The sequence below is a fragment of the Zootoca vivipara genome, chromosome 1 (genome assembly GCF_963506605.1).
Source record: "Zootoca vivipara chromosome 1, rZooViv1.1, whole genome shotgun sequence".
Lineage (NCBI taxonomy): Eukaryota > Metazoa > Chordata > Lepidosauria > Squamata > Lacertidae > Zootoca > Zootoca vivipara.
The window spans coordinates 78533948-78560843 of NC_083276.1; the positions used below are offsets into that span (position 1 = coordinate 78533948).

Sequence of the window (26896 nt, forward strand, 5' to 3'; positions counted from 1 at the left end):
ACAGATCCTAGGAATGAACCCTGGAGGAAATTAAGTCCTAGCACTAACTTGAGCATTAATAAATGCTGAGTAGCACAGGGCTATTTACTGCTTGATAGATTCCTGGATATGAAAGCTTCTGTTAATTCAGTCTAAAATTACACTGGCCTCCATTTCACTCCACTGCATAAAACTGTTGACTCAGTTGGTTATCTATTATCACCCTTAAATGCTTGTTGGCATCATGACTGCATAGCCAATTATCCAATATCTTGTCAAGGGTCTCTGACCTGAACCTAATTTTCAAAGCTATCCCTCATTGCCCTTGCAATGTCCCTGTTGTCCACCATATGTTCCTAGTCATTTGGATTTGCCTGCAGCTAAGCCTTATATAGCTCGGAGAGGCCATTGTAGCGCCTGCCAAAACCATAGCAAAAAGCTCGCAAACACATCGAGGTGTCCCACACTTTCTGGAGCGTAAATTACTGTTACAAACATGTCCTTTATTTCAGAACCTCCTTGTTTTCCACAAGACAACTGTCTAGCTCCCACTCTTTGAGCTTGTCAACTCTTCCAAAGACACCTTCATCCTCTACAAAGGCTCAAAGCTTTTCACAAAGAACACAAGGGCATAATAAGTACCTTGCTGGTTCAGATCAAAGGTCTACCTAGCCAGTCCATCATTCTGCCTCAGAATGTGGGCAGCCAGGTGTCTCTGACAAACTCACTAGACAAAAAATGGCAACAGTCATACCCTTCAGTTCGTTTTCAAACAGCTGGTATTCACTTAAACTAGGGATGTAGCCTCAAAACATGGGAATGTGTTTTGCTATCATGGGTAACAGCTATCAAAAGTAAGCTAAGCTTGAACTCATCACCATACTTGTGGTGTCATGCCATTAGTTAATGAACCACACTATGAATAAGTACTTTTTCTTCATCCTAGATCAAATACTTCTTGGAGCAACTTTGTGTTCTGTTCTTATGGGAGAAGATGGACAATTTCTCTCTCTCCGTTCACTTCACATCATTCATGATTGTATAAACTTTAGCTTGTGCCCTCTGAGTTGTCTATTTTCTAAGCCAAGTAAACTCTTATTTCATTTTTATAGGAATCTTCACTTCCCCAATTATCTCTCTTATGTCAGGTTGTTTTGTCTTTGCTGAGATATGAGTTATCCTCCATCTTACTGCATTTGGCTCTTCCCTTTCCTGTCATCCATTTATTTGTGGTGGTTTTCTGATGCACCTTTAATCAGATTGTAATAGCATGGTGGTTCACATTTCACCTACGCATGAATTCCTGGATAATATCCCAGAACACACTGTACTGGGATCTGGCACAGTGCCTTCTGGATAATGACACCTCCACTCACTTTTTGGGAAGAAAGTGGAAATGGCTACACATTTTGGAAAGATGGTCTATTCATCCATTATGATTTAAAATCATTAGTGTGATGATTATTAAAGGTGCCTTTGTTCAGAGGTGCATGCCTCCTAGGGCAACTGCAAGGTAGAAGGCAAAAATGAAAATGGCAGGGAATTGTACTGGCTTTGCACTTGTCAGAGGCCCAGTTGGGACATAACACTAAGCCAAACCATGGCTTAGAGTGAATAAGCAAACGTGCATGTTCCCAGAGAGAAGACTGGCCATTTTGCTTCTTCTTTGGTCCTGCTGCTGCCATGTTGCTGTGAGCTGAGCAAGGCAAACCATAGAACAAACTTTGGCTACAGCTCACAGTTTGTATGGAGCAAGATAAACCATGAGCCCAGGTTTGGACACAACACTAAGCGAAATCACGGCACAGTGCTGGATGTTCTCCCAGCTGTGTCACACACAATCCTTGATCATAGGTCATATTGTGGGTGAGAGAGAAGGAAAGACCAGGACATTAGCACCGCTATCTGCACTGAACAAGCTTGCACCTGCAGTTTTAGTAGAGGAAACCTCCAAAGCAAAGGCACTTGCTTCCTGTGCCCTTCACAAAAAGGACCCTATAGTCGTAGTTTACAAGTCAGGTGCCAAAGAACGGTGTGGGAAATGGCTTTGGAGCTGTCCTCTCACTTTCTTATCTGCAAAATGCTTGGTTTTCTTCTTACTTGGCTGCACTGGTTCTCCTTTCCGACAAACAGAAATGCAAGACAATCCCACAGAGGGGCTTGCTAATAGGCTTCAGCTCCTTGTGTTCCCTCTCCATTAACTTTCTCCACTCCTTCTTTCCCAGGCATTCTTTCATTTTGTATAAATATTAAAACACTTTTTAAATGGTTGCTTAACAAAGGCCCTTTTTAGAAAGCTGTAACCTGGCACAGTTCCTGGATAGCTGAAGGGAGTTGACCAGCTATCAGCGCAGCCATAATGCTACTGAGTGATTGTATTTCAGAAGCTGCAGAGTCATCGGGAGAGACCTGAGCCAAAATCCAGCAAGTAGAATGTTTTTGGTGGGCTCAGTTTTTGTTCTGAGCCAATGTTTTTTCTCAGAACCATCTGACTGCTTTTGTGGCTGTGAGGGAGGAGATACACACAGCAGTAAGCCTATCCCATATCCATTTTACAAGAATCTGTAGAAGATAACAACTTAACTCAGAAGAAGTGTAAAACATGGTTTACCACTAAACTTGAATGAACAAAACCTTATTTTGACTGATGTTTGAACCAGACCAAGACACAAGTCTTAACCCCTATGGGCAAGTTTACACTAGCAGTTTTTTGGATGATACCATATGAGATGCACCCCTAAGACTGGAAATATTGTGTATTCCCCAGAGACAGCACACTATTGGTGTGTGTGTGTGTGTGTGTGTGTGTGTGTGTGTTTTAAAGCTGGGGAACAGTTTTTGCTCCTAGGACATGCTGTACTCTTAACTGCTTGGCACAGAACATGCTAACTAGCTAACTATACTATTGCAACATCAAGTTATACTGACACAGCAAATATGCTACCGTAGTGCACAAGCTTAGAGAAGTAGTATCATTTAATGCTTAAAAACAGCACCATGGACTGGTTTAAAAGATCTATGGTAGTTCAAAACATCAAAAGAAAACCTATACAAATGGTCACAATGCAGAGCTCCAGAAGAGGGAGGAAAAACAAGAAACACCATTTATGTGAAGCCTGTCACTTAACTCAGGGGTCACAAACACAATGCCCATGAGAACCAATGTGCCCACCAGTTCCTTCTATGACACCCTCGAAAGGTATCAGTAAATATCCCCTCAAAAACCCACAATGTATGAGGGACTATTTCAGGCACCCCCAAACTTCCGCCCTCCAGATGTTTCAGACTAAAATTCCCATCTTCCCCGACCACTGGTCCTGTTAGCTAGGGATCATGGGAGTTGTAGGCCGAAACATCTGGAGGGCCGCAATTTGGGGGTGTCTGGACTATTTGCTCTTATTGATCACTTCCTGTTTGCACCAGCTTGGTTTGTCCTATATTCTCCCACAGGAGCCATTTTATGTTCTGTCACACCCCCATGGCAGCCATTTTGTGATTGGCACCCACAGCCTTAAACCCTTTGTTCTTTTTAAAGAATACCATTTTCATACATTAATCCCTTATTACTCTTTCCTTTCCCTCTCTGTGTGTTCTCCAACTCTGACACACACACACACACACACACACACACACACGATTATGTTTAAGTTTAGTGTATGTGATATGAGATCATAATATGCACAATTTCCTCAATCAAGGAACAGCTGCTAGAATGGGACTCCTAAAACCAGTGGGAGAAACAAAAGGGGTGTTTAGAATTCAGGTCCATTAAAATGGTGTGGATAATGTTTTAAAGCCTGGTGTAAATCATATAGCATAAAAAACACCACAAAGAATCACCATTTATTTACGCTACAAAGGGAAAATGGAGCTGGAAAAGATAAAGAAACACTGCATAATTAAGGAAACTACCACACCTATCTTGTGTATTGCACCAATGATTAAAGGTGTAGATTTTGTAAAAGCTTAATGAAGCTGTAGTGAGAGAAAAATATGTACCTGCAACACTAGATGACCTTCTCCTGAAAGAGACAGGAACCAAAGTATTTTCCAAATAGGATACTTCAGTTTCTAGCAAATACCTTTGACAAACTAGACTGCTAAAGTGACTAGATTTATCACACCCTTTGGGAGATTTTGTTTTCAGCGCTTACCATTTGGAATTGTGAGTGCCTCCTAGATTTTTTAAACAAAGATGACAGAAGTCCTGAGAGAGATAAAAGGAGTAATTGTCTTCCTAAATGACATTCTAATACAGAGTACATCAGTGGAAGAAACACCATGACAAAACACTGGTCACTGTCAGGAATAAGATCTATTAATCTGGACTCAATATAAACAAGGAGAAATGCATTTTTCATCAAGGTGAAGTTGAATTATTTGGACAACTAATCACACATGGGACAAAGCCATGCCTAGAGATGGTAAATGCCATCAAAGAACTGGAAGCACTGAAGGCTACAGAACTGAGACAATTTCTGGGAATGCTGAACTATCTTTCTAGGATGCTATTTGTACAACACTTGAAAAGAGAAACAACCACTACACCAATTATTGAAATCCACTACTTCCTGGTTTTGTGGATCAGTTCTGTGGGCTGCCTTTAAAAATATAAATGAGATGATCTCCAATCTTAGTTTTAGGATGCCACAAGCCTACAATGGGTAGCACTGATGCAATAAACTACAGACTTAGAAGGAGTGCTATTACAATTGCATGGTTCACAATGGATGCCAGTCACATTCTACTCTAGAACTCTAACCAGAGCAGAAAAACTATTATGAAAAAATTGAGAAATTTTTGCTAGTGTTTGGCATGCAAAAACTTTTACAGATACCTATGCAACTTGTCTTCTTTCAGATTTGCAGACCATAATCCCTTTGTGACCTTGATTAAAGAAAAAAACATGTAGCAGAATATATTACAAGAAAACAATTGATCATAGCAGACACCTTGTCACAAAGTCCCACAAGAGCTTGATTATATTCTGCTGAGAGTGAACATGGAATACTTAACAGAAACTGATGATATCTTCTTCCTATCACTGAGAAGGTGCAATCACCAAAGGCAAACTCTGGGGCTTGCATAGCAGGACTAAGAAGCAATGTTACTGTCAAGACTACTACTTACTCAGAGCTATTTGCAAGCTGTGAACTTGAAGACTTGAACTATCAAGTAGTTCAACAGCATTGATTTACTGGTTGTTTATTTAAATAAGGAAGGGATGTTGTGTGGATAGTGCCATTCTCTGGTTTGGTCAATAGATGGCATTGGACTTAGTTAAATCTAAACGGCTTCAAGAGTTTGCTTTGCTGGTTCTGTTCTTGTTGGAGACAATGATGTTCTTATCTAGCTGCCTGACTGGGATGCCCTCTAAGCCTTCCATGGCATGTGATAACAAATCTATTTAGAGCAATGCTTATACAAATCAAAACTAATTATTATGTGCAAAGACGAAACCAAACCAAAGGAGTTGCTATGGGAGTGAAAAAAAGGGTTGTGCAAACTAACCTTGCATGTCTCCATGTTATGCCAATTAATTCATTACTTAGAAACACATAAGGTCAGCACTTAAAGAATGTGTGAACCTTCCCAAGTGTTGCACCACAATAAAGACACCCTCAGTTTTTCCTCCTCTGAAAGAAATTGCCCTCTTACCGTAAAATGTAAGTAAAGTGGGGGAATCTCTCTTCATACCAGAAGATTAGGAAACTAGGTCTGTTTCTGCAGAGGCTTTCAACTTATTAAGCTAAACAAGATAAGCTTTATAGAGGAAGTGAAAATTCCTCCCATTTTACTGAACAGCTGCATGTGTAGTTATCAAACATGACCCTAAGTTAAAAGAATAATCATTTAGGAGCTGTTTGCCAAATAAATCCAATGACAGATGAGGCTGATTTTCCAGCAGTGGAGGAGACACAGACCAGGCTCAAAACCGCAGATAAAATCTGAGTATTTCTCATTAATGCAGGCACACCTCATTTATTGTGCTTTGCTTTATTGTGCTTCACAGATATTGCTCCTTACAAGGATGCAGGTGCAGCTGCAGGGAGCCCAGCCACATCCAAGGGAAGGAAGTGCCCTGCCACCATCCTTCTTCTGGCTACAGGAGTGGGGCTGGCTAGTGCTGGAGCTGGGCTTTCCCCCTCATGCCCCTGGTGACAGGGTGAGGGGACTGGCTTAGTAGCCTACAGCATAGACAAAACTTAACTTTTCACGAAATGCGACTTGCTTTAATGCAATATGTGCTTTATTGTGCTGGTCTAGAACCAAATCCATAATATCTCCAAGGTACACCTGTATCTCCTTCCTTCTCTGTGGCATTCTTTGTTTTGCAGCTACAGTACTTTTTAGCTCATGGGGCTGTCTTAGAGCAGGATGGGAAACCTGTGGCCCTCCAGATATTGTTTGACTGTGTAGCAAGACACCCCACTGTATACTTTATATGTGGAGGACCAGATTTTATTTCTCACTTATTCACTTTCTAACCACCAAATATCAGAACTATAGTTTACTAATGCTAATAACTATAGCCCAGAAACTATGGCATTATAGATGTGGTACGAAACCATCTAGACACTCTTTTATAATTAAATAATATTTAAATCACTGAGCCTAGGGCTTGCTGATCAGAAGGTCGGCGGTTCAAATCCCTGTGATGGGGTGAGCTCCCGTTGCTTGGTCCCAGCTCCTGCCAACCTAGCAGTTCGAAAGCACGTCAAAATGCAAGTAGATAAATAGGGACCGCTACAGCGGGAAGGTAAACGGTGTTTCCATGTGCTGCTCTGGTTTGCCAGAAGCGGCTTTGTCATGCTGGCCACATGACCTGGAAGCTATACACCGGCTCCCTCGGCCAATAATGCGAGATGAGCGCGCAACCCCAGAGTCGGTCACGACTGGACCTAATGGTCAGGGGTCCCTTTACCTTTACCTATTATAAATATAGAGGTATGATAAGGTGAGTTATATACTTCAGTTTGTTACTATTGCTTTAATACATACTTATATTTGCTCTAATAAGGTTCCTGTATCTTTAAATGACAGTTATAAAGGTTTACATAAGGCTGACTGGTAAAACTTAGTTCCTAACCCTATTTAACTTAATGCCGCTTAGTCTGTCTTCCCAGTCAATCTCACTACCAAGTCCTTTGAGACAGGCTTGCAGGCAGTTCTCACTCTGGACAGCTCCAGAAGCTTCTTGCTGAATTCCCCTCATTCCTTAATGCCCTTATATGGGCTCATTGCCGATCTTCAGCTTATTCAGTGATCCAGCTCTTTGGGAGCAGACTGTGTTCCCAGCTTGGATAGCCTCTAGCCTGTCTTCCACCTGCTTCAACTCCTCTCTCTCTCCCCTCTCCACATCTTTGCCCCCTGTTCTTCACCCCTCATTGTTTGTCTGCTTCAACAGTAGTAAAATAGACCTATTTATGCCCCAGCCAGCCTATTCCTCAATGGATCAGATTTGATTCATTAAATCCCTCCCTCCTCATCAGTCCACTTTCCCCATCCAATAAGAGACCAATAAATTCTGCCCAATATGCCAATCAGAAATGTAGTTTTCCAGTTGCAGGAAAATGGAATGGCATGTTCCTCAGTAACGACCATATCTTTCTTGTTTTACATGAATATTTTTATTTGTTATGTCTGCGTCTCATTCTTCCTCCAAGCTGCTCAAGGAAGTATACTTGGGAGGTTGTCTAGTTTATCCTTGCATCACCACTGTGAGGAAGGTTAAGTCCATGGATAATGGCTAAGCAGCGATGTGAACCCAGATCTCCCCAGTCACAAAGGTCAGCTACATATTATGTGCATAATCTGCTATTGGATCACTGGTTATTTAAAAGACAAAATGTAGCTGGGGGAGGGCTGTCAATTTATTTGAAGCAGAGTATATGCATACGACTTTCCTCCTGCATTGTTTTCCTGAAATTATCTCCCCAAGCAAGAGGGAAAGTGCCTATATTTTTCCCCATGCAGGGCAAATGCAGCTGTGTGAAAGATTTTGATCAGGAAAACAGTGCAAGGAGGGACATATAAAACATACACATCTCATGTACTGCTCCAAAGAAATAGGCAGCCTTCCCCACCTACACCCCTAGTTCCTGCGCCCCCATTTTAAAAATGGGGAGATCATGATAGCTGGTTCCAAGCCTAGAGATGGAACTAGCCACACTACACCACACTGGTTCTGACTGGTGTTAACAGCTTTTCTTCTTCCCATTGAACATCATTTCCAAAGCAACCTTCTGTACTGAAGAAGTTGTCTTATGCCTAATATACAAGATACAGATACAGCAGAGATGGAGGTAGTAGAGAGTGCTATGGATCAACACGGGGGCAGATTTACAAAGTTATGAAGGAGCCTAGAACTGAAATGGCACAATGCTGGCTAGTGTTTCCCCGCAAATCTGATTTTTTATTTTTAGAAATCTGTAAGAAATCATGGAGTATGTTTACTATTTTTTATGTTATGATTTTTAAAGGATTTGTTTCAACACAATATTTTTGTTTATAAACCACTCTGTATAACTTATATAAAGGTAGGGAATAGATAGGGGGAAAGTTAATAAACAAACAAACAGACAAAAGAGCCCTTGTGAGCCTATGTAAGCTTGGCAGTGGGGAGGGCAAACTAATTATGTAAGCCAATATTTCACCTACAAGTCAGTGTAGAACTCACTATATGATCGATTAGAGCAGGCTGAGCGCCATTTGGATAAGCCAACAATTTGTGCTACCATAAACTAAAGGGAATTTAGTACAACAGGGGGGTGGAATCAGGTACACTTGCAGGCCCAAGCAGGATTCAACATGTTGTGAAATTTTCGGCTGACAAAGGAGAAGCAGCATGGGATGACAGGTCAGAAACTACTATATGGAAGAGAGTCTCCTAGCTTGCGGGGTCCTTGTGGGAGGTGGGAAGAAGGGCAGATGTTGTGTGTATCATATTATGGCTTCACTGCATGGTGTGTTTGTGGGTCCCACAAGCAGGGTGGCTGAAAAAACAATCCGGCAGATGTATTTGACTCAGTTTCCAGTAAAAGTATTACCTATTATTCTGGAACATACATGATACCTTTAAAGCACATTCTTTCAAACAATTCTGGGCACTGTAGTCTACCCATCACAAAATCACAGAATGACAATTCCAAGCAGCCCTTAAAAAACTACAGTGCACAGAATTATTTGAGCTGGTGGCAGGTGGGGGATGTGCTACAAATTTGCATTCTGAAATCCTGTACAGGACAGTGGGGCAGCTGCTTTCACAGATTTTGTTTTTATACATTTATTTACTTCCGTAGCATACTCATAAAAATAACAATGACAACAAGTATTTAGCAACACTGTGTCCCAGGCACTCAGGAATCTTTTACAATCCTGTCACCCTTGTTGTAAGTGACTTCCTAATGAAAGGTTAATGTGGAGAGGTGAGGAGATAATTCATTCAGGCCCAAACAGGTGGAATTCCCACTTATCAACAGTAAGTACACACTGTCACACAAATGATAACATCAGGGGCAAAGTATAATTTACACAGCCCTCAGAGGGAGAGTTTGAGTTTCAGTCCACTCTTGCTAGTGCTATTTGGTGTGTCCAGCTGCCTGAAGAGACCAAGAGAGCAAATCCCGACACAGAAGCTGCATTTCCCTTAGAGGCCATTCATGTACGTTATTTCCCCCAGCTCTCGTGGTCATTTTTATTGCTCAGACAAGTGACCTTGAAATTAAATCAGCTGCCATGAAGTAAAGGATGTGGAAGGTTGAATCCATCCAAACAAGTCATTCCACAGCCACTGAAAAGCCCCTTGTGAGTTTATAGCATTTGTTGGATGATAGCACCCATCACCTGCAACTTTTCCATGCCTTTCACTAAGCATGAATGGAGAGCAAGGCTGGTTTGTGACTGCCTTGCAGCGGAGGTATAGTCGTGGGGTGGTGCAGAATTCTGAGTGCCTTTGCAATTCTTTGTTTACTTCACCAAGTACAAGTCATTTTATTATGGTCAATTACACGGGTGGCGCTGTGGTCTAAACCACAGAGCCTAGGGCTTGCCGATCAGAAGGTCGGAGGTTCGAATCCCCGTGACAGGGTGAGCTCCCGTTTTTCGGTCCCACCTTCTGCACACCTAGCAGTTCGAAAGTACATCAAAGTGTAAGTAGATAAATAGGTACCGCTCTGGCGGGAAGGTAAATGGCGTTTCCGTGTGCTGCTCTGGTTCACCAGAAGCGGCTTAGTCATGCTGGCCACAAACGCCGGCTCCCTTGGCCTATACAGCGAGATGAGTGCTGCAACCCCCCTAATGGTCAGGGGTACCTTTACCAGTGTCAAGACAAAAACACAAATATTCCTCTGCCAACCCTCAGGCAAAGAATAGCTCTAGCTGCCAACAAATACTTGTGTCATGCACTTAAAATTATCATCACCCCAAAATGTACCACATCACCAGCACATGACCAGTATTGTTGTTAGTAGAATTTGGCAGGATGCAAGGAATTCTGTGGCAATGTGATAAACGAGCCAGTAATTTATTATTATTTTGAATTGTCTTTATTTATCATATGTTTCACTGTATTTGCATATAATGTTGCATGCCGCCTTGACATTTTATATGTGTGGGTGGGTATATTAATATTTTTTAAATAAGTAAATAAACTCTATCCTTCCATCTGCTGAGTCCAAGTCCCCAGAGATTTTAATTTTAGCACCGCACAACAAAGCCTAGGCATTGCCTCATCCTTAATGCCTCACACAAAGCACACACATGCTAAATTAACTAGGAGTGGAAATAGGAGAAACATTTTTAGAGCGGTTGGGTTAGTTTGGAAATGCCTTCACTGTACTCAGCCCCATCTCTCTCCTTTCCAAGGTCAAGCTATTTTTTAAAAAATGCAGTTCTGCCAGTTTGCAGCAGAAGCGAGGCAGTCAGTGTTCAGTGGACAGCACCCATGACAACACCGAAAGCAAAACAAAACCCAGTCCCCAGAGCAGCATTAAGCTTCTTCTTTTAATTTTTCCTTTCTTCTTTTAATGAATACATCAAAGATTAATGCATAGACATACATTTATGATGCTTTGAAAATTAGAAAAAGGGGGAGAGTCCAGATGACACACAGAGGAGGGAAGGGACAAAACTGACAACTAAGACAGCACTTGATGTTGTAAGTTTACCCACCAGCCATTTCAGTAACAAAGCCAGGAGGCAATGGACTCGTCCTTTGGCAGAGGAACCTGCCCATGTGATCTGCTGTGAAACCTGTTTTAATAAAGCACCCACCTTCCACTTCTGTGTCAGCCTTTAAGTTACCCTGGAGTCTATATATGATGCCCTGCACTTCCTTTGCCCTGTAACAGTGGCGTAAAAATCAGCTTTACTGGGTAAAGTACCCCACTCCAACTGAAGTGAGAGCCTGCTGCATTGCTTTCACAGACTGGACAGCCGTTCCAGAATGAATGACTATGACGTAGTTATTGAACAATTAAATAAGCTGCTTTATTTAATATACCTTAAGAATATACAGCCCTAGCTCCAAATCCCCCAGGAGTTGCAGCTATATGAGTTTTAAACTGACCCACATGTTAAGCAATTGGACACATTTGGATATTGTCTTATGTTCATTCCCCCCCTTCTCTCAGCCAGCCAAAGATTCAGATAACAGAGGTAAATTGTTCTTGAAGTGTCTGCCTTTGATCTGCAGACTTAATCTGTTGCAGAGGAGAGGTAAAGGTAAAGGGGCCCCTGACCATCAGGTCCAGTCGTGTCCGACTCTGGGGTTGCGGCGCTCATCTCGCTCTATAGGCCGAGGGAGCCGGCGTTTGTCCGCAGACAGCTTCCGGGTCATGTGGCCAGCATGACAAAGCTGCTTCTGGCGAACCAGAGCAGCGCACGGAAACGCCGTTTACCTTCCCGCCAGAGCGGTCCCTATTTATCTACTTGCACTTTGATGTGCTTTCGAACTGCTAGGTGGGCAGGAGCTGGGACCGAGCAACAGGAGCTCACCCCGTTGCAGGGATTCGAACCGCCGACCTTCTGATCAGCAAGCCCTAGACTCTGTGATTTAACTCACAGCGCCACCCAGAGAGCACTTATTCGTGTGTGTGTGTGGAGCTTGCAAGTTTTTCATCTGCCAGGTTTGAACTCTCTCACCACTTATTGCTAACTATGGATAGAATTCTTAATTTGGAATTGAATCTAAGACTGTGCACATATTACAGGCTTAAAACACAGCTAGGGTGTTCTTTTCCCTCAATTAAGATTGAAGCTAGTTCCAGGGGGCGCGCGGGGGGGGGGGAATACATGGAATATTTCATAAGAGAGATAAAGGAGAGATCTGGATTGTGGCTAATATTGTGTGTCCACTGTTTCTCAAACCAGCGTTGGGAGCACACTGAATGCAGAGCAAAAGGAGGTATTTACACAGCCAAAAATCTCTGCTCAGCATATACTTGAGCAAATCACTGTTTTTCAAGCTTCAGTTCCCCCATCTGCAAAAAGGCCACAATAAGAACCTACCCTTTAGGACCGTTGTGAGGGCAAAGAAACAGCAGAGCTAAAATTGGCACAGATTATAATGGCTTCCAGTGAAAAGTGGTTGCTTTGCTGTACATCCCTCTCTTTCATATTCCTTTTTAGACTTCTAGAGCTACTTGTGCTTTAATGCAAAAAGAGTTCTTCTGTGTTGGGAGTACAAGGACAGGAGCCAAGGGTTCTTACACATGTAACCACCCCCAGATGTTTTATTTATTTATTATGCACTTCGAAAGCCAAGCTATGTCTCTTAAGCGGTAAACTGTACTGAAATCAACGCAGCTTAGTTTTTGAATGATGCGTTGGATCAGGATGTAGAAGCATTACATAATTTATACATTTGTAAGGCTAACAAACAATAGCAGCACTAGCAAAAGCTGTGCTAGTTTGCCAAGCCCCTTTTCCCCTCGGGGAGGAGTCATTGGTAGACTCAGATAATTAAGCCTGGATGAATCTCCTGCTAGGGTTCTCCTCATTGTTTCAAGGGAGACCCGAGGCAGCACAAAACTAGACTTCTTCTGATCTCAGCTGTTAAATAAAGCAGGTGTAAACATTCAGATGCCACTACTGCCCCCCTCCTTGTAGTAGCTACTATGCCACCATGCATGCTATCACTTTGAAAAATAAAATGTCAGGTGTTAAGAAGTAATGAAGAAGAGGCCTCCAATCATAAATTGTAGATGTTTGGGATGAGGGTGCTCAGGCTAAGAGCAGTGGCTTGTCCAAGGTCACCTAATGAGGTTGAGGCAAAGATTAGATTTACCGGTAACTGGAGAGTCTACAATGTAGACTTCCTCAGTCTGCTATGCTACCCCAGCTCTCATATCTGTGTGTACACACAGTCCTGCAAATCAGGAACTTGGGTGCTGATGTCTCCACAACCAGTTTCAGTTCAGCCTTGTACATTGTGGTCCCCATTCTCCCAGTCAATTGGACACTTACATGGAAGTTTGGCCAAGACGGTACTCAGATGCATTGTCAAATGTGTTGGCAGGGGGAAGCCTAGAGCTAACAGAACATGCATGTTGTAAGTCAGAGAGGCTGAGATGTACATAGGAGAAATACAAATCTGTGTTATACCTGCCTCTGGCTACAGCAGACATTTTTATGAGCATTCCAGCAACCGTAATGACGCCTATCTGTATGCAGTTCTCTCCCTCCCTTTCCTATTCCACTGCTTTCTTTATCATGTATGGTGTCTGACTAAAAAGGAAGTATGAATTATGTACAGCTGTCACTCTTCCTCTGTCTGGAATGCATCCCACCATTGCCCCTCCTAGTTTCTCCAGCTCAAAAACAGGCTGAAGCAGTTCTCAACAAGCTTGAGTGGTTGACTTTCCAAGCAAACAGCGCTTGGACCTTCACCTGACATACCCTCTTATAGCCTCCAATGCCTTAACCACCACTGCAATCCAGCAACTGCACACTGGCAGGGCTACATTTGAACTCCTGAATGCATGAAAAGGGAGCTTTGGAATGTTGCACATGGGTGGAGAGAGGTACGCAAAAGTAAGAGGTAGGGGCCTCTCTGTCACTTGCCTACAGTTTACGACACCGTTGCAGGCCACCAGCACAGAAAAAAAAAAACCCAAAGTTTTCTTCCCAAGTTTAAATTTGTAACATTCAGTGAATTGTATAATAACCCGTCCCAAGAGCCACCAATGGAACCTCCACTCACAAAGGTGGTTGTTGCCATGGGGAAAGAGAGGCGAAGGTGCCACTTCTTGCTCAGGCTATTTGCATTGGAAAAAGAATTGGCACCAATGGGATATTGTTTTTCTTATTATATAAAAGTCAAAGGTTTAAGTCTCTTGCACTGAAAACAATCAAAAAATCTTGAGGCACCTTAAAGATGAGTAACATTTATAATGGCTTTCGTAGACTTAAGCTTGCATCATCAGATGCATTTAATGAAGTGGCCTTGGGTCAGTGGAAGCCTCTGCCACAACCACAAGACTCTCTGATTGTTTTTCATTGGGCATGGAATGCTGTTGGATGGCGCTGGGGGACAGGATGGGAAAGCCCGTGGGTGGGGAATTAAGTCAAGTATTTCAAAGAGCATGGCTGGCTGCCTAGAGCACTGAAGGAGGAACACTCCATACTGCAACATTTTGTTCCAGGTCCAAAACATTTTTTGGCCATTTAATGATGCCCACTAAATCCTCCTGGAAAGTAACAAATGCCTCAGGAAAGAAACAAAGAGTTGGAAATACATTGTTTTGTTACACTGAAAAGAGGGAGGAAAATGAGATCACGTGAAAATGAAATGCAATATATACAGACTGTGAGAACTGCATTAAAGTTTTAAATCAGGCATAGGCAAACTCGGCCCTCCAGCTGTTTTGGGACTACAACTCCCATCATCCCTAGCTAACAGGACCAGTGGTCAGGGATGATGGGAATTGTAGTCTCAAAACATCTGGAGGGCTGAGTTTGCCTAGGCCTGTTTTAAATGAATCTAAAATAACAACAGTGACAATTCAAGAAGTAGTGTTAATGATATACAAACATGCTAGCATTGGTAAGTCAATTATCAACCTACATGTGTTAATACTACAGATAGAAATGAATTTCTGGATGTTATGCGCACCAAATTGGTTATATTTCTCAGTTTAAAAAAACCCAGAGGTTTGGCTATGTGTTCATCTGCAGAGCTTCCAAACATTTTTAAAAACTCAATAATAAAGCAAAAGCTTCATATAAAAGGGCATGGCTTTGATGTGAAAACAATGAGCTGTTTGCCACTTATTATCTGGGGTTTTTTTATAAAAAAAACTGACTAGAGGTGTGCCTTTGTACAGTCATTGCAAAGCAAGGGAGCATTCAGTCTATAAAGGCTAAGGGAAGACGGCAACAAAGCCAATCAGCCCAAGAGGCAGACACTGGAAAAAAGAAGTAGCAGACTCAGAATAATGATCGCTATGACCAGGGCGAGGCCCCGCTGTTGCAGGAGGAGAGGCGGCAGCACGCACATGAGACAGCACACAATGAAAAGAGTCACAGCAGGAGTGACGATCATAATCTGTCCTAAAAGCAATTTTTTAAAAAGAGACTGCCAATTTTATTTTGCCATTGCAAAGATCTGAAGATTGCTGAGGAAAGACTTATGTGGTAAAAATGTAAGTGCCTATTATTAACTTTTATATATTCCACATCTCTAAAATTGTGCTAGATTATGAAGTAACCAGGGCATATGTGCTGAAGAAGAAAAATGCCACCATGAATAACAAGGTGTCATCTTTGAACAAAGGGAGAAGACCAGGAGAATTCACTTCACTTTGCCCATATGAGCCCCCTAGGGTAGCTTTTTGCCAACCTGGTGTCCTTCATATAATGTTGGGACCACAACTCCCATCAGCTCCAGCCGGCACAGCTGGGAGTTGGAGTCTGACAAAATCTGGAGGGTGGCAGATTGGCACTGGCTGTCCTAGGATGAGACAAGTAGCTTCTTGCCTGTGAAATTTGATGGGCATGGTTGGGAGTGCTGCCAGGATGCTCCAGCTCTGATTACAGCCATGCTTCTTCTACTGCACCTCTCATCATCTCCCCTGCAGCAGCTTCTACCCCACTTTTCTTAACCCCTTCTCCTGTCTCTATCACTGTTGCCACCACCGCCAGGCTTCAAGGTTTCTACAGATGCATACAACATCTGCTCTCACTTCCCTAGGGAAGGCACACCATGGTTAGACTGTGCATCTCCCTAAATAGATTGGATCAGCTCTAGAGAATGCCAGTGCCACCTTCTATCTGAAGGAGGGGAAGAGATTAGGGTTGCCAGACTCTAAATAGAGGACAGGACTTCTGTGCCTTTAATTGCCCTGCTCTCTTTTGAGTCTGGAAACCTTAAAGAGAAACCAGCAGACCATTTGTTTAATTTCCAAGCAAAGGGTATGCTGGTTTCTCTTTAAGGTTTCCAAACTCAAAAGAGAGCAGGGCAATTAAAGGCACAGAAGTCCTGTCCTCTATTGAGTCTGGCAACCCTAGACTGGGAAAGAGCAGAGGAGGGGAGGGGAGGGGAGAGAACCTCCCCCCCCGTGTTACCCCTCATCTTCTGCACAAGAATCAGGGCACCTCAACTCCATCACTGATGAGAGGAGGAAATAGGATGTTTTGCAGGACTTCGACTTTCCATTCTGGGTATGGTGAAATTTGCAATAGCTCATTCAGACCTGTAGGATTGGTGTAACTGAGTGCACATGTGCACTCAAGTTACATAGATCCTATAGATCTGGATGAGACACTACAAATTTCACCATACCCAGATTGGATGTTGTCAGGGGATTGTTGCGGAGTAACGACGCTCCGCATGCTTGTCTTTCAGCAGTCTTTATTTTGTGCAGGCTATTTACAGTGAGCTGGGTATGTACAACATGTCTACTCAGTCCGACGCAGAATCCGGTACTGGACCGCCCCTGGGCCTCCTCCAGCATAAGAGCCTGGGGACAGCAAATCTCTTTCCCCTCCTTCTCCTGCGTAATTCCGGAACCGGAGGAAAGGGTCTGCGCTCCATGTTTTCCTTCTCCCCCCTTTCCCCCCCTCTTCCTCCCTCCTGTGTCGCGGGGGCTCTCCCGTGCTGAGAGAGCCTTGGCCCTCTCTCTCCACTTCCTGACTGGACTCCTGGGTGTCCTCGCTGTTATCGCTGCTTGGGGAGGGGCTGCTTCTGATGAGGGGAAGAGGATCCCTATATTCTCTTCCCCTTACAGATGTCTAAGATCACTTCAGTTTACAGTGACCACAAGAAATGCATATGCACCCTGTACCTTGTTTTAAGGTACTTCCGTTTCATGCTGTTGTTTCTCAAACCTGCTCCACACTGATTGGGGTCCTTAAGCTGTCCCTAATTTGTCTCTAGCCAAGGTGTGAGCACCTTTTAATGTGAACACACCCTTACAGCACAAGTTTAACCAGGTTTACTCAGAAGGAAGTCCCAATGATTTGAATGGGATTCACCTGCAGGTGTGTAAGCTCTGAATGGCGGCTTTCCTTCTCTTGGATATAAGACCACATCACACGATAAAGCAAGTGTGTCATTCAAGCAGTGAAAAGCAAGTTTTCAGAAGCCTCAGCACAATATTCCAACCATTAGGAAGTTACATTGTTGACCTAAATTAACTCCCCACCACACAAAATAAAGCCGCGCCTATTGGATTTCTGCCTGTTCTGTAGCTCTTAAAGACACCGCTCTGTCAGGCTCAGGGTAGTGACTAAAAGCACATGATGAAGATCAGGCCTTGTCTGGATGCAGGAACCAGTGTCTGCCACCTTGAATCTCTATTTTAGGTCCAACAGAATCCTAACATAGGGAGGGTGGAATGGAGGACTTTAGCAGTACAATCCCCAAACTCAAAATAAAAGTGTCTCATACCTTCTTTGAATTAACAAGGTTTCAAACCTGTTTAGGATCAATGGTTTGCACTGAGACATGTAGGATTGTGGGAATACAGGCAGGAACTGGGATCTCCTTTCAGGTAGGCCCATCCTTCCCCTGTCAGCCCAAAGGACAGCATTGCATAGGACACGATAGACATACCAGTGCAGGGTGTGGGACTAGACTCCACAATTAGAACTAGAGTGACAGATCAAAGGGTGGGTGCAGTCATCAAGAAAGTGAGCTCCAGGTGTGTCCAAGAGCTTCCTACCCTCTGGTGTTCTATCATTAATCCCAGTGTAGTTCAAAAGCTGTATATGGTAACACAATCCAGTGTTGTGGATCTGCCACTATACAGCAATCTCATATTGCAGAGATAGTAATCTCCGAGTATTGCAGAGATAGAGTTAAGCAGGTTAGCTGCTAATTGCGCCTTTGATTCCAGGAACGTTCTTGTTCCCATTTCACAGGTTGGCAAACAATGACAAATAAGAGACTGAAACTAGCTCATGAGGGAGAAACCATTGAGACCATCACCAATTGTAACTGAACACTTAACTGAACACTTTCATCCCGCTCTTCACTGCAGCACTGCCAAGGTTGGAGAACAGTAAACAGTGCCTTTGACTTTACATACGGGATCCACCATCACACCCTAACCTGTGACCCTCCAGGCATTGTTGGACTCTAACCCCATCAACATGGTCAATGGTCAGGGGTGATGGGAGTTGTAGTCCAGCAACACCTGGAAGGCCACAGGTTCTCCAGGTGTATACAATGCATAGATGCACTATATACTGAGAAGTTAAATTATTACTGTTGGTGTACATGGTTCTACTCTGCACAATTTAATCCTCACAGCATCCCTATGAGTTAGATTAGGCTAAGAGACAGTGATTGGCCTTAAGCCGCCCAGTGAGCTTTATGACTGAGTGGAGGTTTAAACTCTGGCCTCCCAGTTGCATTTAGCTGTGTTTTGATATAGGCCAGGCATCCCAAAACTGTGGCCCTCCAGATGTTTTGGCCTGCAATTTTCATGATCCCTAGCTAAGAGGACCAGTGGTCAGGGATGATGGGAATTGTAGTCCAAAACATCTGGAGGGCCGAAGTTGGGGGATGCCTGATATAGGTAATGAACTGAGAATTATTTCCAACTGGTAAAATACACCGAGGCCGTTGAGGCAGAATCACAAGAAACGTAAGGAAGAAAATCCCAAACTAGTCTCAGGTTCTTGTGAGAAACTTTCTACCTCTATTGTTTAGCCAGCACCTGAAAGAGGAAACAGTCTGACTCTGCAAGCAAAGGAAACTTTGTACCGTACTGGAATCCTGCCCTGGCGTTTGTGGCAGGGCGTTTACATGAATGGAATACATCAACCTGATAGGGGGTCATAAATTACAAGAGACCTCTCCTAATCTCTGGATTGCAATCTAGGTCTCCAAATGCAGAGGTGAAAAACAAGCAGTGGGAGCAGCACTAAAATATGTCCAACTTCCATGTAAAGAGACCCACTTGGTTCCTTCCAAAACACTTTTGTGGGTGTGGCAGAGGAGAGCCTAGTAATTAAATGCAGCATAATTGTCACTGGTGCCATCAAGGAAACTGGAAGGATTTCAAGACTATAATTCTACTGAAGAGAGGTGACATCTCCCCATCTCCAACAGAGGCCTTCTGTTAGCTGCTTGACTGGCAGGCATTCCAGCAGTGAAAGCGTCTTCAGTTTAGTGGTACTGTGGGTGGTGAAAATGCCATCAGATGAATTTTTGCCTGTCACACAGCTGTTATAGGCGCAGCACCTTTCTCAGGATGACTCAGGAAGTGCAGAGTGTGAACCCTACTGTTGAAGGACGCTTGCTCCATCTCTCCTCTAACTCAATGTGGGGAAATGGATAGTTATCAGTAGAGCATGGAAAGCTCAAGTTCAAATCCATATCCTGCTCAGCCATCAAGCCCACTGGGGCTGCCAGTGAGCTACTCCTATGCACCTGGGATGCCTCCCATGACACTGAGGACTCGTCCACAACTTCATTTTGTCCCATAATAACTGAGTAGCTAGGGTAGAGTGGCAAATAAAACTGACAGTGTTGACATTTAAGCAATCCCTACTGCTTCCTCAACATAGTGCTAGGTTTTGATCAGGGCTGAGAAACCTGTGGCCCCCTAGATCAGGCACCCCCAAACTGCGGCCCTCCAGATGTTTTGGCCTGCAACTCCCATGATCCCTAGGTAACAGGACCAGTGGTCGGGGAAGATGGGAATTGTAGTCCAAAACATCTGGAGGGCCGAAGTTTGGGGATGCCTGCCCTAGATGCTGCTGGACTCCAACTGTCATCATACCTGATCATTGGTCATGCTTACTGGGGCAGATGGGAGTTGGGAGTCTGCTGGGCCACAGATTCCCTAGCCCTGCTGTACATAAATTGTGTGGATGGGAGAATTAAGAAAGTGCACACTACTAATACTATAGTATTAAGCCCTAAGGGGCAGCTTGGGAGAGGTGAGGGCGAGACAATTGTCCACAGAACCAAGGTTGCTTCCCCGTGTGGTGCAGTGGTTAGAGTGTTGGACGAGGACCTGGGAGGCCAGAGTTCAAATCCCCACTCAGCCATGAAGCTCACTGTGTAACCATAAGCCAGTCACTATCTCTCAGCCTAACCTACCCCACAGGGTTGTTGCGAGGTAAAATAGGGAAGGTGAGGACCACACCATCCACCTTGAGATCCTTGGCTGGAATATAAATGTAAAATAAACAAATAACATAAAAGCTGCGAAATAGTAGTCCAAACTAGGTTGGTAAGGTTAGCATAATGTTACCATAGGCACAGTGGCTCCAGGAAGAATGATTGTTTTGCAGACAGAAGAAGGAGGCAAAGAACTACAGTAGTAGAAATTACTTGCATAGCTGGAGAAACTGAGAGCAGTTTAAGTGTGAGGTATGGGGGATATTTGACTGAATCTCATGTTTGATTAAATCTATGGGGCAAGGCAAATTGCTGGAGAGGAGAATTCTTCTGCTATCTCACTTAGTCATTCTCAGTTCTGACTAACCTTTGTCTGGCCTGCGTATCTTGAGTGTGACCCAGATTAAACCTTTGAGAAGGTCCACGCCACCTTCCCAGAGAGGAAGCTGTCTTGGTAACACAGCCCTATTATTATCATAAAAACTATTGACGACAGTTTCTCCTTCTGTCTGCGACAGTTGGCATATAAACCTATGACACTGGCTGGTTGACTAAGCCTGCAACCACCCCAACAAGGGCATATTTCCTGGTTGAAGCATCTGAATCAACAACACAGCTGGGCTAACTCCTCCACTGCACTTTTTTGCCGGGTGCCATTTTATCACAAGGTTTGATTAATGCAGCTGCACCGCATAGCCGAGAGTTAGAAGAGTTCGCACAACAAACAGGAGAGAGTTCGCACAACAAACAGGAGAGAGGGTTAGGAGTGGCGAGCTTTGAGCTGGGAGGCCCTGAAGTTCCCATCTCACCTCACCCTTGAACTCCCCAGGGGTGGCCTCCACCAACCAACTGTTTTCTCAGCCTAATGGGAGTAGCAACGCTGACTTACCTCGCCAGAACATTGCAACAATTTCCTAGATAATGGGAAACTAACTTTTACTCAAGGCAGACGACTGGAATCAATGGGCCTGAGTCACGTGCATTCATTTCTGTGGGTCTACTCTGAGTCAAACGTAGTTCAATACCGACTCTTCACAATTCTCACACGATCGACCCAAAGGTTTCTTTCTACCACCTGACGCCCCTCTGCAACGAACAACCTGTGCCCAGTTTCATTTCTCCCCTCGCCTACCTTTCAGCTCGGCGTAGTCCTGCATTGCTCCGTTGGTCCTGGGGGCCGAGTGGCTCTTCTGCAGCATCCTCATGCGGACCTGCTCTTGCACCCGGGCGCTCTTGAACCCCTCGGCGGCGTCGGGAGCCTCGCTCTTCCTGTCCAGCTGCTTGTCCGAGGGCAGCGCCAAGGAGCACACGCCATCCTCTGGCTGCAGAGCCGACAAGAAGAAGTTATTCTCCTGCATGCTGGCTGGTGGGCCAGGCGCGCACGTGAAAAACAGCCCGGCTCTTTCCCCGGGTCAACCCGCCCCTTCCCCGCGCCTGCCAGGAACTCTGTGTGGGCCGAGGGGAAGTTCCTCGCGAGGGCTTGGGGCAGCCCTTCCTCTTCTCTGCGCCCAAGCGGCGCGTTGACACGCCAGGTAAGTTGCGCGCTTATTCACAGGTGAGTCTGTCCGGCCCCCCCTCTGACTTCCTTAGTTAGTCTACCAAAAAAAAGTTTCTTCATTCAGGGAGCGCGCGCGCGCCCACGCACACAAATACACCCTCCTCCTCCACGCCACCCCCGGTCTTCTTTCAAGCGTCGTTTGGTTTCCTGGGACTTTCCTTCTCTGCGCTGGTGGTGACACACCTACGTGTTTCCACCCCTCTCTCTCCCTAGCAACTGACATCAGCCGGGAGGCAGAGCAGCAGGTCGGCCGCTTCCACCTTAAGCAGGTGAGGCGCTGGGCAAAGCGGTGCCTTTAAGGTGGAATTCCAAAGATGCAAGAACTGGCCTGGCCTTGGCCCTGCCCTGCCCCACACCTCGCCCTCAGCTGTGTAAACTGGCAAAAGCGGTTATGGGTGCGGTGCCTCCAGGGTTCTTGAAGGGTGTACCTTTTGTGTGCCTAGAGATAGAGGGCTGTAGGCCGTGGTGCCATTCCGCGCTCCTCTCTTTTTGTTACACCTTCTCCATTCCGCGAAACAAAGCTCCCCTGGTTCTGGCAGAGGAGCCCCGTGTCAACAAAAGTGCAGCAAAACAAGGAGCGAACACGCCTCGATTCGAACGCACCCAGCTTTGTTCCCTCCCAGCTTGTGAAATAACTTAATAGCCTGTACATTCCAAACACTGAGCCTTGGGAGCTGAGCGGGAGAAGGGACAGAGGCAGGCCAAAGTCCAGGAGCTCAATCCAGGCTCCTCCTCCTCCTCACCCAGAGTCCCAGGAGGCACCTCAGAGCATCCAGAGTGTGAGGCTCAGCTACACAGGCACGTTCTGTGCCATGGCTGCAGCCAGGGAGAGATGGTGGGTGAATGAGTCATGTCAGCTGTGGCCTTTCCTCCCCCGTCATTTTATTCTACCAGAGTATATAGGTAGCTGCCTTATACAGAGTCAGACCACTGGACCATCTAGCTCAGTATTGTCTACACTGACTGGCAGCAGCTCTCCAGGGTTTGGGGCAAGTCTTCCCAGTCCTATCTGACTGGAGATCAAAACTAGGACCTTCTTTGTGTAAGGCAGATGATGTACTACTGAGCTTTCGATCCTTCCCCAATTATCTCCTGGATGTTAGAAGCAACAGACATTGCTGACTGACGGAGGTGGTGGCTGGGCTGGAAGGAATGTGACAGGGGTTCCCCATTACAACTCAGGGTCATAGATCACTTCTGAATCATACAGTTCCAGGGCTTCTTGCCCTACCATTAGGCAGGGTGTGGCACCTGCTTCAGGCAGCTAATTTTAGGTGTTGTCAAAAGGCAGCAAATCGCCAGTTCCTTAAATTATTACTAGTATAATATTTTTACTCTCAGGGAGAGGCATTTGGTGATTTTATGTCTCAGGTGCAAAACAATGTAGTCAGCCTTGGATGCTGTGTACCTTTGGGGGGGGAGACACCATTTGCTGCAAAATACATTTGGGCTAGCCTTGTAGACTGCAATACTAATGAAGGGGGAAGAGCCATTTCCTTGCTTCTTAGGAGGGTATACAGCACTTGCTCAGTGTTGGAAGACTTTGGGTGGAAGCAAGTGTAGAGAGAAACAATGCCATTGTAATAGAAATGGTCTTCTACACTGGGCAGAATCCTAAAACTGCACACACGCTGCTCTCATCACCGTTCCATTGTGGCCTTGCCATCTGCCAAATCCCAGTATGTCCTTCATACAGATCTATGTACCTTTCCATAACCACCCCATAATGGGTTATTGATTCCTGTTCATCCCACCATTAGGTTACTACTTCTTGCTCTACAACTCCAAGCCCACTAGACTCTTTGCTTACCCCTATACTACTGTTGGGGGGATTCTTTGACTGTTACTGGACCTGTTCTCCCCTGTCTACCATCTGTATAGTATTATGTCTGTTCCCTTCTACTTTAACGGGATGGCAAGTAAAATAGATGCAGACTGTGACCATGCTCACAAGGGAAAGTCTTGTCCATTCCTCAAAACTGTTAAACCCTTAAGAAAAAAGATGCCAAACTCTTTAAAAATGAATACTCTATAGACCAGGCACCCCCAACCTTTGGCCCTCCAGATGTTTTGGACTACAATTCCCATCATCCCTGACCACTGGTCCTGTTAGCTAGGGATCATAGGAGTTGTAGGCCGAAACATATGGAGGGCTGCAGGTTGGGGATGCCTGCTATAGACCTTAACAGTACATAGAATATACCATGTGAGAGCAAATGGGCCATGTGAGAGCAAATGGGCCTAAGTATAGCCCATACATTTCCTCTCTGCATATGCCAATCAATCAAGGTAATCAGTCATTGCTACCGGTAGCATCAGCACTGCTATAGGCTTGGTTGTTGTTGTTTAGTCGTTTAGTCGTGTCCGACTCTTCGTGACCCCATGGACCATAGCACGCCAGGCACTCCTGTCTCGCACTGCCTCCCGCAGTTTGGTCAAACTCATGTTCGTAGCTTCGAGAACACTGTCCAACCATCTTGTCCTCTGTCGTCCCCTTCTCCTAGTGCCCTCAATCTTTCCCAACATCAGGGCCTTTTCCAAGGATTCTTCTCTTCTCATGAGGTGGCCAAAGTATTGGAGCCTCAGCTTCACGATCTGTCCTTCCAGGGAGCACTCAGGGCTGATTTCCTTAAGAATGGATAGGTTTGATCTTCTTGCAGTCCATGGGACTCTCAAGAGTCTTCTCCAGCACCATAATTCAAAAGCATCAATTCTTCGGCGATCAGCCTTCTTTATGGTCCAACTCTCACTTCCATACATCACTACTGGGAAAACCATAGCTTTAACTATACGGACCTTTGTCGGCAAGGTGATGTCTCTGCTTTTTAAGATGCTGTCTAGGTTTGTCATTGCTTTTCTCCCAAGAAGCAGGCGTCTTTTAATTTCGTGACTGCTGTCACCATCTGCAGTGATCAAGGAGCCCAAGAAAGTAAAATCTCTCACTGCCTCCATTTCTTCCCCTTCTATTTGCCAGGAGGTGATGGGACCAGTGGCCATGATCTTGGTTTTTTTGATGTTGAGCTTCAGACCATATTTTGCGCTCTCCTCTTTCACCCTCATTAAAAGGTTCTTTAATTCCTCCTCGCTTTCTGCCATCAAGGTTGTGTCATCTGCATATCTGAGGTTGTTGATATTTCTTCCAGCAATCTTAATTCCGGCTTGGGATTCATCTAGTCCAGCCTTTCGCATGATGAATTCTGCATATAAGTTAAATAAGCAGGGAGACAATATACAACCTTGTCGTACTCCTTTCCCAATTTTGAACCAATCAGTTGTTCCATATCCAGTTCTAACTGTAGCTTCTTGTCCCACATAGAGATTTCTCAGGAGACAGATGAGGTGATCAGGCACTCCCATTTCTTTAAGAACTTGCCATAGTTTGCTGTGGTCGACACAGTCAAAGGCTTTTGCATAGTCAATGAAGCAGAAGTAGACGTTTTTCTGGAACTCTCTAGCTTTCTCCATAATCCAGCGCATGTTTGCTATTTGGTCTCTGGTTCCTCTGCCCCTTCGAAATCCAGCTTGCACTTCTGGGAGTTCTCGGTCCACATACTGCCTAAGCCTGCCTTGTAGAATTTTAAGCATAACCTTGCTAGCGTGTGAAATGAGCGCAATTGTGCGGTAGTTGGAGCATTCTTTGGCACTGCCCTTCTTTGGAATCGGGATGTAGACTGATCTTCTCCAATCCTCTGGCCATTGCTGAGTTTTCCAAACTTGCTGGCATATTGGGTGTAGCACCTTAACAGCATCATCTTTTAAAATTTTAAACAGTTCAGCTGGAATATCATCACTTCAACTGGCCTTGTTATTAGCAATGCTTTCTAAGGCCCATTTGACTTCACTCTCCAAGATGTCTGGCTCAAGGCCAGCAACCACACTACCTGAGGTGTACGAGACCTCCATATCTTTCTGGTATAATTCCTCTGTGTATTCTTGCCACCTCTTCTTGATGTCTTCTGCTTCTGTTAGGTCCTTACCACTTTTGTCCTTGATTATGGTAATCTTTGTACGAAATGTTCCTTTCATATCTCTAATTTTCTTGAACAGATCTCTGGTTTTCCCCATTCTATTGTTTTCCTCTATTTCTTTGCATTGCTCATTTAAGAAGACCCTCTTGTCTCTCCTTGCTGTTTTTTGGAAATCTGCATTCAGTTTCCTGTATCTTTCCCTATCTCCCTTGCATTTTGCTTGCCTCCTCTCCTCCGCTATTTGTAAGGCCTCGTTGGACAGCCATTTTGCTTTCTTGCATTTCCTTTTCCTTGGGATGGTTTTCATTGCTGCCTCCTGTATAATGTTACGAGCCTCCATCCATAGTTCTTCAGGCACTCTGTCCACCAAATCTAAATCCTTAAACCTGTTCCTCACTTCCACTGTGTATTCATAAGGGATTTGATTCAGATTGTATCTTACTGGCCCAGTGGTTTTTCCTACTTTCTTCAGTTTAAGCTGGAATTTTGCTATAAGAAGCTGATGATCTGAGTTACAGTCAGCTCCAGGTCTTGTTTTTGCTGACTGCATAGAGCTTCTCCATCTTTGGCTGCAGAGAATATAATCAATCTGATTTCGATGCTGTCCATTTGGTGATATCCATGTGTAGAGTCGTCTCTTGTGTTGTTGGAATAGAGTGTTTGTGATGACCAGCTTGTTCTCTTGACAGAACTCTATTAGCCTTTGCCCTGCTTCATTTTGAATTCCAAGGCCAAACTTGCCAGTTGTTCCTTTTATCTCGATTCCCTACTTTAGCATTCCAGTCCCCTGTAATGAGAAGAACATCCTTCTTTGGT

General features: G+C 44.6%; 1 protein-coding gene and 1 long non-coding RNA gene across 4 annotated transcripts in view; one reads left to right on the top strand and one right to left on the bottom strand.

Moving 5' to 3' along the window:
* Window positions 1-26896, bottom strand: part of PKP3 (plakophilin 3) — a 71627-nt gene that overhangs the window by 23117 nt on the left and 21614 nt on the right. Inside the window, exon 2 of the mRNA XM_035122844.2 lies at window positions 21687-21876. Within this exon, the coding sequence (XP_034978735.1) occupies window positions 21687-21876 (190 nt within the window). The remainder of the gene's footprint in view (window positions 1-21686; window positions 21877-26896) is intronic.
* The window catches only part of LOC118088796 (uncharacterized), a 65703-nt gene continuing 60676 nt past the window's right edge, over window positions 21870-26896 (top strand). For all 3 annotated transcript variants that reach the window (XR_004693051.2, XR_009557881.1, XR_009557880.1), the window contains exon 1: window positions 21870-22086. This is a non-coding gene — a long non-coding RNA (uncharacterized LOC118088796). The remainder of the gene's footprint in view (window positions 22087-26896) is intronic.